Source organism: Passer montanus, unplaced genomic scaffold (genome assembly GCF_014805655.1).
Source record: "Passer montanus isolate IOZ18808 unplaced genomic scaffold, ASM1480565v1 scaffold153, whole genome shotgun sequence".
NCBI lineage: Eukaryota > Metazoa > Chordata > Aves > Passeriformes > Passeridae > Passer > Passer montanus.
Genome location: NW_024362385.1, coordinates 102155 through 115374, shown reverse-complemented (window position 1 = coordinate 115374; position 13220 = coordinate 102155). Strand labels below are relative to the sequence as shown.

Genomic DNA, 13220 nt, shown 5'->3' with positions numbered 1-13220 from the left:
CTCATATCATTTTCTTTTAATAAACCTTATTTTTTCATTAAAATATTTTAATTTTAAGTTTTGCCAGGAGATCCTGGGTTCACCACACAAAGTATATTTGTTTGCCCTAAGTATAGACAAGAAAAATGTACCTGAAAATACCTTGGGTCAAGCTTCAAGAATTCAAGATAGTATTTCTGTATTGTTTTCTGAGTATTTTGAAATTTTATGTGTTTACACTTTATGTTTGTAAAGTAAGTCAAGACTTTAAAACATTTAAGTTTTCCTCTCATTTTTGAAGTAGGATCAAATGTACAGTAAAAGGTCAAATGACTTTTTTTTTGGAGCAGCTGAGCAAAGAATATTAATTCTGTTTATCTTTAATCCAAACTTTCCATCTCATATGCTACTTTTTTAGCTCTTTCTCAGAAATTCTCATGTTCCGTATATTTTCATTATGGAATAAACTATTTTCCTTCCTGCTAACTTGTTTCACATGATGGTATAGACTTAAAAGAGTGTATTGCTTTCCATGTGTCATGATACATATTTGCTCTGCAACTTTCAATTGTTTGAGAGCTGCTTTTTGCCACAGGTAGCATTTCCAAAAGTTCCTCTGTAACTATTGCTACCTGTCCAGAGTTACTTTGGGTATGGACCTTGGCTATTCCACAGAACTCCAGTGCACTTTGCTCCTGTCCATTAGCTGGAAATAATAATTAACATTAGCAACTGTTCTTTTTGAATGTGCTTGCACAGTTGCTCTACTCTTTCAGCCTCAGAGTGCTTCTGACTTTACTCATACAGGTATGGTGTTACTAAAGTGGTCAAAAAGTTCTTAAATCAGCTAAATTTGGGATTCTGGTACCTCTGACATTGCCATTTTGTGAACAGCCATGAACTTCATTTATAAAGGAAGACAGGAAAGGTATAATGACCTATTGCCACTTAAGTAGGACTTGCTGCAATGGCAATATCTATGATATGATTGTTGTATTGCACTTCCCCCATAATATATCGTCTTTTGTGAGGTCATCAGTGAGTTCCTCTGTGTTTTGTTCTGCCTGTGCTCAAGTGTTTCCTTGGAAGCGTGTCATACATATGACGCCAAGCCAAAAAGTGTGTCATCTACACAGACGGAAACGACTGATAGGAAAATATAAAAAGCAATTAACTCTGCATTTTAAAAAAATGCAGTGTGGTTATCACTCTTTAACCACTCTTGTGGTTATCAAGTTTAGCTCTTTTTCCTGAGCTAAATAAAAGCTGGGAGGAATGCCAGCCTTACCTAGGGTGATGGTTATTCTACTTGGTAACTGAAGGCCCAGTGAATTGCACTGGTTTGTGCTGGAGAACAGGTGAGGAAGACAATGCAATATTAAGAATGACAGGACATGGAGTGGTGAGGGGAAGCAGGAAGATAGAAATTGATTTCCTTAAAGAAATCAGGAGAAGTTAACAAATACAAAAAGGACGGTTAAATTGAGATGGCTAAATTCAGCTTTTGCATACAAGTTTGCAGTATCTGCATATCATTAACCTACTTTGTGTACACAATTGGCCATCTACAAAACCCTATTTTTTAGTTAAACAAAGGGGAATAGTAAGTGAAGTTGCCAATGTCATCCTGTCCTGTGGTCTTGTGCTTGAGTTGTCGGCACAAACCAAATGTAGGGTCAGTTCTGAAGAAATGAACTTATGTTCAAAGTGTGCAAAAAATAAGTGCTGTGTGTAGACTCTTCTTTTTCTTAATGTTTATGATAAGAGTTTCTGCTGCTGCTGTTGTTCTTTTTTAATTCATTCTATTTTAGTGAGAACCAGGTTCACTGTCAGACAGAATTTGGGTATTTGCAAGACCTTGTCTACAATAGCTTTATATCCTTGTGTTCATCAATTGTATTTTTTAAAAAATCCAAAGCTCACCTCATTACTATTTACTGGCTGTAACCCACTTTCTGCTTTCTACTCTGTTTCAAATGTTATGTAAAATACCTTTCTTCTTCTGTTGAAGAGAGAAATGTGCAAGTTTGCTTTTTTTTCTTTTCAGCATTCAGCATGGCTTCTCCAGCTCTCCTCATGCGTGTGGTGGCCTCGGCATATTCTGTTGCAGAAAAAGCTGCAACAATTGTTAGAAATGTGATGTCTGCAGGAGATCTGGGCATAGTCGAGAAGGTATTACCTTTTACTTCGTTCCAGTTGGATACAAGCCAAAGTGGTATTTTTAAAAATCAGCAACTGTGAGAGGAAATACAGCCCTCACCTCCCCCACCACCACCTACAACAAATACTCCTTTTTAAAGGATTAAAACAGCCCTAGAAAAGTGTATTTTGACCAGTACTTCTAAACAACATTTGTACATTTAAAAGAAACACCATAATTTTGTCCTGATTTCCCTCATAAAACAGAAGGTTTGCATAGCACCTCAAAATTCATAATAAGGTATATTTCCTGTTAATTTCTATACCTGTGTTCTCACATCCATAGTACAGCTTAAAAGAACCATGCCCTGATGAATTTTGGGTTAGTATAAATCAGTGTTTGATTTCCTAAAACAAAAAAGAACCTTAGCCTATATTGTAAATCAAAGATTTCAAAACCAATTCAGAGCTTCAAATTTAATTCTGAAAAGAAACCAGGTATTAAAGTTCTTAATTGCTGTAATTTAGGAATTTGCACAGAGAGCCAGGATCTTTGTTTTGACTACAGTACTGGAATAGGTAGAAGTTAATTCTAGCTTTACAGATATATAACAATATTAAGGGCTTCATTAAATATATATAATTTTTGGTCTTTACATTGAAGGTACTGCAGGAATTTACATTATTCAAAAATCATAAAATATAACAGGTGATATTGGTTCTAAATAAGATTGGTTTTACATACTTTTAAATTTTTTGAAGAATGAATACTACAAACACACAACATTAGATTGAAAGCAATGACCAACAGAAGAGGTTCCTGTTTGAGGGACTAGAGATCTTGAAATTCCTTCAAGATTCTTGCCAAAGTGGCTGCTGAAGGCAGAGGAAGAAGGCAAGAAAACTGCTGCATGTGCCTCTGTTTTGCAGTCTGAAGGGAAGAGATGCAGAACAGAAAGGAACAGAAGTGCTGCCTCTCATCATTCATCCTCTTTCTGTAGCCAGCAAAGACCAAGACCAATTCTAACTGGCCTTACTGAAAGCTTTAGAACAGCTGGGAAGGGAATGTTCCACTATTTTCCATCAACATAGTGACCCTCCATCCATTTATCTAGTTCAGGAACACCCGAGTTTTTAGCCATCTCCTCTCCTGATATCCTGAGTTTTCTTTCCTTCAGTCAAGTCTAAGCTCTCCATTTATATTGCTTTTCTTTGTAGTACTTGTACTTTCCACCCCTGCCCCGCAACTTGGTGGTAGACACTTTTGTCCACCCATTTTTACATTAAAGAACTACTTATACTGTTTTATTTGGTTCATGTCCCGGAACAAAGGACATTCTCTGCAATGAATTGATCTTATTGAGTCTAAATTCAGGACCAATTTCAACCAAACTAATTAGGGGATGAGAGGGAAATTTCCAAGAAAAATGTCAAGTTTCATATAATTAGCACTTGGCTAAGGGACAGACTAGTTTTGAGCATGCAAAAATTAATCCATTACATGATTCTAAATAGAATATCCCATTCCTATGGCTAATTCCTGTAGCTGGATAAAACACTTGTTGTCAGAAAATAAGATACAAGCAGATAAAATTTTTGTTTGATGCAACTAAGATGCAAATCCTAGATGAATTATCTTTCTGAATTCCAGTGCTAACAGAATTATTTCTTACTAGGATTCTATCTCTGGACCTAAAGGGTCAAAGAAAGTGTTAATAAGTTACCCACTTTCATATGTAGCAGGTTATTAACATTTAAGAAATTACTGTAACATATGTAGCAACTTATGTTTGGCTACGCAACATTGGGAAAGCTTGCAGTCATTTTTTTATGTCACCTGGGGGCACCAAACCCACTGTTCTATTGTCAGACCAGTCTGTCTTAGCTCTGGGGTGCACAGGAAACCTCTGCTTCTTGCAGTTTTTAGCCTGCCTTTCACAAGGTCACTTACTGGGTTGAAGATTTACCAAACTAGATTACAAGTAGATATTCAGGGTGTTGTATGGGCCACTGTGCTGGTATATTTTTTTAGTACACAAGTTCCTATCCACTCTTGGACAGGCTGGACCCAATGACTTGCAGACCAAAGCTGACCGGCTGGTACAAATGAGCATTTGTGCTTCCTTGGCACGGAAGTTTCCCAAGGTGACAATCATAGGAGAAGAAGTAAGTACCTGCTTAATTCACACTAACAATTTATCATGCTGTAGCTTGCACTAGAATTTGCTTTGTCTGGGTTTAGGAAAACATCGATTTTAATTTAAAAAAAAAAACAAACCAACAAACAAAGGTATTTCCATCCCATATCACCTTTCCATTTCATTAGCTTTTTCAAGCTGCTGTCAAATATACAGCTCTAAGGCAAAATGAGGTGAGCCCAAAACATTTTTCTGATAATTCTGAGAAATTTTTGGTTAGGATCTGCCCACTGATGATGTAACTGAGGACTTAATTGAAGATGGTCACTGTGAAGAAATACTGAAGAAACCTTGTCCTGCTCAGTACACAGGAATTAAAGAGGAAGAGGTAATGCTATGTCTATGTCTTAATATTTTGCATTATCTATACTACTTTCTGATTTTAGCTAAGAGTGTACAATGAAGAAAGGTTTTTTCAATGTTGCCAGTTTTTCTTTTTTGTTTGAAAACTGAAATGTAGTCATGAGAATCACACCTCCAGAGCTACAAATGCTGCATGCTCCTGTCTGCAGTAATGGGAAATGGAAATTGGCTTCTTACAATTTGTGATTCAAATTAATTTGGCAGGAATCTAGTTTGGGCATATGAAAGTAATCTCATTTTACATTTCAGCTTAATCCTTCATACTTCTATTAAGAGATTTACTGAGACATTCCAGTCAATATTTATGCCCTTTTTTTAGTGTAAAATACTATCATAGGTTTCAGCCATATAATATTGTTAAAACTTTGGATCTCTTCACTTCGTTACTATCATAAGGAAATAAAAGCACTAAAGTAAAATATATACTTTGTGTGGTAATTTATGTGATTTGTATTTGTTAATTTTTCCTTATTTTTTTAATTCTTAAAGCTTGTAATATGGGTTGATCCCCTGGATGGAACCAAGGAGTACACTGAAGGTTGGATTTTCTTTTAATTCTCTTGGTAAAAAAAAATAGCAATAGTAATAAAGTAGCATACATATCCATAGGTTTATCATAGAAGTTGCTTACAATATGGTTTCATAAGGCTGATGTTTCTGTAGTTATTGAGTGCTTGGAATGTATTTTTTCACTGTATTCAGCTCTAAGCAGTACTGAATATTCCTGATAGGCTACTGAGTGCTGACCAGTTTTTATCACTTCAGAGAGAAACGAGCTGCCTTTGACTGCTGGCTGGTTGTCTTGAGTTTTTAGCTAAATTTACAATTTTGTATATCTTTGAATTGAAGGACTAAATTTCCCCTTCAAACAGGAATATGCTCAGTTGTATTTACATCTTCCTCTCAAACAACCCAAATACCACAGCTGTACTTGTAGGCCTTTCAAAATAAAACAAATATCCTCCCACAAATCACGATTTTTCAGTCATGGGAAGAAACTGTTCTCAGCAAAGCCCAATTTCTATCCATAGAAATAGACCATCAAAATGAAAGAAAAGAAAAAAATAAAAAGAAAATACTCTAAGAAACAATATGCTGAAATATGCTTTTGCCTCCTAATGCATGTTTTAGTTGATTAATATAAAATCTTTTAGACAGATTTTTTCCCTTTTTGGGGAGAGAGATGTCAGTAAATTGCTAGTTTTGAATAGCATTAAAGAACTCCCACCACAATTACAGAAGAATGTCATCATATGCTGCTGTGTAGTTGTATCTTTAAATGTCCTTCTCATTATGTGTTAGTTATAACATAGCTCTATTAAAAGAACTCTATCTGGGGCATTTTTTAGCAGATCTCAAGGCTAAATGACTAAAAAATGATACCAACATCTGAGAATCCTGATTATTATTTGAATTTTTAAGATAGCACTCTGCATATTGATTTGTGGACTTTTACTGAAGGTATATGTTTTTATTAAGATCTTTCTCTTCTTCAAGCCTAACTACATTCCTGCTTTTTCTGTCCAGGTCTCCTTGACCATGTAACCGTTCTCATTGGAATTGCCTATGGAGGCAAAGCAATAGCAGGAGTTATTAATCAGCCATATTACAACTATGAGGTATTAAATAATTGATTTCTTTAGAAGCATCGTGTGATTTCTAAATGTTACTCCTAAGCTATTTCAGTTAGCACACCTGCAACTGAAAACTGGCATGTAAGGGAGTTATTGTTGTAATATAAGGTATTGGGGTTTTTAAACTAAATATATGTAATTTTAATTGTTGGTTTCCAGGAACTGAATGTCAGGAACTTACTAACAACCATACTGAATCATGAGGCTAGTGTAATGCACTAATACAGTATATATTATGTATATACTGTGCAAATTACTACAGTCTTTATAAAGTATCTACTGTAAAACAAGTACAGGTCAGTGGTGTTGCAGTCTTTGCTAGAAATTCTTTAGTAAATCCATGCAATGGGTACATTTGCAATGTGTGGTAACTGCTATAAATCTGCAGCCCTAAATAAACCAAGCATAAGTTGTCACTGACAGCTGAGTTAGAGTGTATCATGCCAGGCTTCAGGATGGCCAGCCTACAGACATTTACATATTTGGTGATTATTTCAGTATTACTGGGGGAGCTCATGATACAGCCTGATTAATTAAAGTTATTGGAGTTAAAAGGCCCTTGAGCTGATGTAATGCTGTCATGTTTTGTATGACATGGATCACAAAATATTTCAAATTACGAGATACTTTCAATTACAGATTGTGCCCCAAGTACAGAAATATACAAATATTAATGTGCCAGTCACTGGAGGCAGGATGTAATGCACCACCACAATGTCACAGATAAGAAAAGGGTCAATGATGTCATTGCCTTATAGGGAAAGAGAGCTAATTTCTCACTCTGGGCTCTCAAGTAGTCCTTTTTAAGTGCCACTGTTTAAATGTACAGCCCAATATTAATATTATACTCCCTGATATGCCAAGATGCATCTAGGTACCCTTTCTCTTTGTGCTTTAACTGCTGGTCAGTGTGATAAACCATCATTCTGTGCCTTTCTTGTAGGCAGGAGCTAATGCTGTGCTGGGCAGGACAATCTGGGGAGTGCTGGGCATGGGTGCCTTTGGCTTTCAGCTGACAGAAGCACCTGCTGGCAAACACATCGTCGTTACCACCCGCTCCCACAGCAGTGCCCTGGTGAATGAGTGCATCGCTGCCTTGAACCCAGACCACGTCATCAGAGTGGGAGGAGCAGGAAACAAGGTATGAAAACCCCAAATCTTCTGGTTTTACTGGGAGGTAACACCTTTGGAAAAAAATAAAAATACTTTCTAAAGAAATTATTTGCTTACTTGCATAACATACAGGAAAGACTTCCTCCACCTTACCCAGCACAACTGTTCCTAGCATTCAGTCTGCTGTGAGGTTGAGAGAATTTGACACAGGTGTATTTCTACCAGTGGCCATACTGGTCATGGCTGAGGTCTGTTTTCCCCAGTATTCTGTTTTTAGGGGGAAAGTAAAAAGTTGTAAGACCAGAATGAATAAATGGGAATTCAGTTTAATCTCAATTATTAGACATGTCCTCCTGTTTGTGTTAATACAGCTTTTGTTCCAACTATCTAGTAGCACATTTGAAAGGATAAAAATATAAGTGCACTGTGATATTTCCTTTGTGAAATTTCTCTGGTAGAGGGAACACTCATTTAGTATAGGTTTTAAAGCTGTTTTGTCATAGTTGTCAAAAACACACCCTCTCATCTCTTTTCTCCACCATGTGTAAGGCCCAAAGTGGCACTAACACAACATGTATATATTTTCCCCTTTATTTTTTTAGTACTTGCACAAGAAGTGAATTCTTGTTTCTGAAACTGAGAGCAGATTTTCATCCTATAGACTGTATTTATAATGATCAAAAATATTGAGCTGGGAATGGTGATATAGTGTAGCTTCCAAATTTTAATACATTTATTGTAACATAAATAAAGAAATGGCTGGTGTTCCTTTCCTGACTATCAGTACTTAAATAAACAGATTTAATCCCCACTTCCTGGTGTTATTTCTACCAATTTCTAAATGTCTAAATCCTTTGCAATGATTGCAACTCTATTCTTAACAGATCATTCAACTCATAGAAGGTAAAGCATCTGCTTATGTATTTGCCAGTCCTGGGTGCAAGAAGTGGGATACATGTGCACCTGAAGCTATCCTACATGCTGTGGGAGGTAAGTTAATAGCATTCAAAGTTCCAGGATAAGTAAAACTGCGTTAATTTGAAGTTAGTTATGCTTTCCATTGAAAGAAAAATGACAATGCATGTGTGAATTACTGTCATGTAATTAAAAAAGCCAAATCCCTAAATTTGGGGTATATTCATTTCAATATTTTCAAAACAAATGTCCCTTTCTTTTTTCTGTTGGCCACTATCTCACAGTAAAATCTGATGTCCTACTAACTGAGTATAGTAGTTTATTATTAGTAACATATTATGTAATATGTGGACATTGAATTCTTTAAACCAACAAAAATAGGTCAAATCATGCTGTTGTTCTCTGGATGTACAAACTCCAAAATTGAGTCATTAATGTAATTCAATAGAATTAATGGTCTCCAGCCAACATGAGACACTTCACTTATCTAGGGGCTAAAGGGGTTGAAAAGTTATGAAAAGACTCACTACTGAGGATTTGAAGTAGTATTATTTTTTTAATTATTCTTTTCACATTAATAGGCTTTTACGATATGCTAAAATTATGGGGCTTGATTCCTAAATTCTGTCAAGCAAGGATAACAGCCTTCACAATGACACTATTGAACTCCTCTGCAGCCTGTAGTGTTTGTAACTGTGGGACGATTTTAAACAGGGTTAGCCCAAGCACAAAGCAACCCAACCAATCTGGGGCAGCACAATGCTGTATTTAGCATCTTTGGTAGATAGGAATCTCCTGCTTAAATTAGCTTGAATAAAGATCTGTCTTGCTCTTGCTAAGTGATTCCTAAAATCTCATTTAAAACCAGGTGGGGTGTTTCAACATTATGTTAGAGTGTGTGGTATAGAGTTACCCTGGTTTTTACTTGGCCTGTTGATTTTTCCTTACTGCTTGTCAATGGCAAATGCAAAAGCTACTCAGGAAGCATTTTAAGTAATCCATGAGAGAGACACGTTTTCCTTTTCCTGAGACACAAAGAATTTAAGTATTGTTGAAAAAAAACCAACAAAAACCCACTAGTTATTTGATTTCAGTCAACATAAAACCTGTTGTACATAAAATGGAAGCAAAGAGAGTTCACATCTGAAGACAGGCATGTGTACCACAAAGACTGCTTTTAGTTATTTCACTTGAACTAATAGACTCCAACTCTTTTTTGCTGGAATATTTTTATTTTTTTTTCAGGCAAGATAACTGATATCTGTGGAAATTCATTTCAGTATAACAAGGAGGTGAAACACATGAATTCAGCTGGTGTCCTTGCCACTTTGAGAAATTATGACTACTATGCCAGTCGTATTCCAAACACTGTGAAAGAATCTCTTGTGCCTTAAAGCAGGGAAGAGTCTTCACTTGGCCTGGAAGGCTGAGAAAAGGAGCTTGGTAAAAAAGAAAGGAAGAAGAAGACTGAGCATGAAATTCTGTTTCATAGAATCTGAACTCTTTCAGTACGGTGTTCAATAATTTCAAAATTATACAGAATCTCTAAGTATCTGTTGGATCAGATTGTTTGGCTATGTTGAGCAGACAACATCAAAACAGTCACGTTTCTTCAGCAGTTGTTTTCTATATTCTTTGGGAGTTTTTCTTCCTCATGACTGAGTGTAATATACTGCTAATCGTAACACTGCAGACCAAAAATCATCTTCATATTCTGGACACAAAATCACGTGAAGTCATGTACCTGATCTTGCTCAATGGTTTTTGTCGTCAGTAAGGGTTATTGTGTTAAATACAAATGGACTAAGCATTTCCCCAGATGGATGATCTCATTTGTTATAAAGTTGCCAGTTTTGATTCTTAGAGTGACATCTGAATTTTTTTTGGTCTGCACTGAGTTTTGCAGGAGGCAGGACACGCAGCTGGGCCTGGAAATCTCAAATAAGGGTTCATGGATCACTGGATTCATTGAGGATCAGTGAAGTGCACATACATCAGAGTTCAGAACAGCTCAGTTGGGAACCCAAGGAAACATGACAAGGGCACCTCTACGATGATTTGAAATGGTTTTTCAGGGTTTATGCCACTGCAGTCTTGGAGCACTTTGGGCACCCAAAGCCAAGGACACTTTGGCATACTTGGGAATAACAGAAAAGCCAAACTCTGAAATTTTCCATGCCCAAATTCTGAGATAAACCTTTCCAACAGCCCCAGAGTTGAGGAAGTGGACAGTACCATTTCCCCTGCCTGTGGAACACAGGCATGTTAGAGGAGGGGAGAAGAACAGGGCCAAGATCACCTAAAATTAACTTTGGAGATTCTGTTTCAGTCAGCTTTCCCATAGGTGTGGCTGTTAGGAAAGCAGGATTAAACTGCCCAGTCCACTTGAACACAAAAGAGAAGCTGTAGTATATTACGTATCACTAACTAAAATTGGAAACTTAGACAAACCCTTTTGAAGTCTCTTCAAGCTGAATTTAGGAATTACGCTCTTGAACCAGCGAGGCATCTCTGCCCCTTTTCTCCAGATCTTGTGACTCAAGTCCCTTACTCTCAAATGACAGTCCTAGGGCCTCCTTTTCCCTATCAATGTGATACATACTGAGGCATGCCATGGAGAGATGCCAGTTTCAACAGACAACATGGAGATTTGCTTTTCTTTCTATTCTCCTTGTGGAGAAAAGAGTGACATAGGTTCTCAGGCAGGTGTTGTCAGGGAGGATGTCTGAACACAGCTGCTTGCTTACCTAAAGATTGAATCCCTAAGCTCTCACACGATTTTTTTCTTTACCCTCTGCTGGCACCATGAATGCCAAAGTAGCCTGCAAGATGCACTGCACCCTTTCTCACCTCCTCTCTGCCCACAAGATTAGGTCTTCTAAATAACTACACTCTTCATCCACACAAACTGTCTTTAAATGAGTGCCTCAAGGTACAAAAAGTTGTTTTTCCATAAAAAGAAGGTTTTGAAATTCAATTTTCCAGTGTGTTCAAGTTATTTCTTTCTCCTGTCATTATACAATATATTAAACAACTCCACTTAAGAGTCCTTAGATTAGATCCTTTCCTCACATTAGGGTTACACCAATATGTCTTCACTGGCTTAAAGCTGACTCCATTTCCAACAAGCAGGAACATCTTGCCACCAAAAGATATGAACCCTTGCTAATATGTTTGTATCTCTCCATGTACACACATGGAACAGAATCTAAGGAATCTTTTCCTTAGTGAGGTCATCTTAGCCTAACATTTACAGATAAACTAGCAAGATTAGCATTTACCTCATTCTAGCATTACACTGGATTAGAGCTGCATATATAGGAACAATGTGTGCTTCTAATCCTTTGATCTAAAGCCTACCTTTCTTCTCTTCCTCAATTGCATAACTGGTAAGAGCATGCAGGGCAGATTCAGCCTGCTTTAATTAGAACCTTCTTCATATTTTGGCCCATTAAAAGTTTAGTCATTCCACATACTGATTGTGACTGAAGTTTGAACCACATAGCAAGTACAATAATTTCACTGCTTGTTATACATAATTTTTACCTTTAATTTATACAGGATTCTTTGAATTATATGCTGTGACATTCCCATCAAAATCTGCATGTGAATTTGCAAAACATGTTAAGATAAAATGCAGAACAATTCAGGCAACACAAAGGCCTGCCTTAATTGTTCTTTCCATGCAATCATTAAAATACCAAAGACAGAACTCACTGAATAATCTTCATCTATTGCCTCTATAACCTTATTTTCATCTGAACTTGCAATAGGTTTGAAAATCTCTTCAGCATAAGCCTATTTCTAATTCTGCTGTAATTTCTGTCGGTTCATTCAGTTACCTGAATGGGAGTAGAATTTACAGCATGTATCAGCTTCTGCATGGTGTGTAAAGATACTTCTGTATGGAAACTCGTGGAAATACTTTCCATTCTTACAGAAACTGTAGAACTGCTAACACAGGAGAAGAATAATGAAAGTTGAAATTAAATCCAGCAGCAGGAATCAAGCATAAAAATCAGCACGTAATGTGCAGTCGTGCTCTGGCTACACCACTACCACTGCACAAAAAGCAGTGGTTCACCATTCAAGCATTTGATAACGTCTCTGTTAACACATTAGGTGCTACAGTAACATCTATAAAATAGATGGGGGGGGCGGGATCACAGGGGCACTGCATTGTCCTTGCAACAAATTGAATTTGAGCCAGTCTCCTGTGAAAACTCGGTGACACAGCATTTTGTAATTCATCCCAAGGCTCCAGAAGGTGGCTGGGCACTGGGACAGGCTCTCCAGTGAAGTGGTCACAGTGCCAAGCCTGCCAGTTCAAAAGCGCTTGGACCGCGTTGTGCACGGCCAGGAGCTGAACTCGGTGATCCTTGTGCGTCCCTTCCCACTGGGGATATTCTAGGACTCATATGACCCGCTGCAAAATTCGCAGGTTTGTCAGAAGTTTAACAAGTGACATCCTACAAAACCAGAGGAGTGAAACCACCGCACTCAAACGAGTCGGTGTGTGTTGCGCTGCTCGATTTGTTTGGATCATCGCACATAGAAAAGGGGCTGGAGGCACCTCCACGTCTGCTGCCAGACATCCAGCTAAGGGCTTTCGCAGGCAGCGCCCGCAAAGCCCTCAGCCGGAGAAGCCGTGAGAAGTGAAGCACCGGCATCTGGTTTGCTGAGGAGCAGGGCAGCCCTCACCCAGCACCCATCCCTCATCCCGGCCGGTTCCCCAGAGCTCCACCGGCGCGGCCGGGACTACCCCGGGCACCGCCCGCTCGTCACCGGCGGCCGGCTCCGGGCCGCAGCAACAAAGGGACACATCAACCAACCAACCACCCTCACCTCCCTCTCCGCCGCCTCTACGGCTTCTCCCGCG

At 38.0% G+C, this 13220-nt stretch overlaps 1 protein-coding gene and 1 long non-coding RNA gene across 3 annotated transcripts in view; one reads left to right on the top strand and one right to left on the bottom strand.

Annotated features, from left to right (window-relative positions):
- Positions 1 to 10210, top strand: part of BPNT1 (3'(2'), 5'-bisphosphate nucleotidase 1) — an 11645-nt gene extending 1435 nt beyond the window's left edge. For both annotated transcript variants that reach the window (XM_039702048.1, XM_039702047.1), the window contains exons 2-9: positions 2027 to 2151; positions 4180 to 4284; positions 4537 to 4644; positions 5169 to 5217; positions 6207 to 6298; positions 7257 to 7454; positions 8311 to 8416; positions 9587 to 10210. In XM_039702048.1, the coding sequence (XP_039557982.1) occupies positions 2035 to 2151; positions 4180 to 4284; positions 4537 to 4644; positions 5169 to 5217; positions 6207 to 6298; positions 7257 to 7454; positions 8311 to 8416; positions 9587 to 9735 (924 nt within the window). In that variant the 5' untranslated portion in view covers positions 2027 to 2034 and the 3' untranslated portion in view covers positions 9736 to 10210. The remainder of the gene's footprint in view (positions 1 to 2026; positions 2152 to 4179; positions 4285 to 4536; positions 4645 to 5168; positions 5218 to 6206; positions 6299 to 7256; positions 7455 to 8310; positions 8417 to 9586) is intronic.
- Positions 9634 to 13220, bottom strand: LOC120498861. The gene is made up of 3 exons (XR_005626771.1): positions 13187 to 13220; positions 12184 to 12295; positions 9634 to 9767 (listed from the first exon to the last, which is right to left on the bottom strand). It is a non-coding gene; the product is annotated as an uncharacterized LOC120498861 (long non-coding RNA).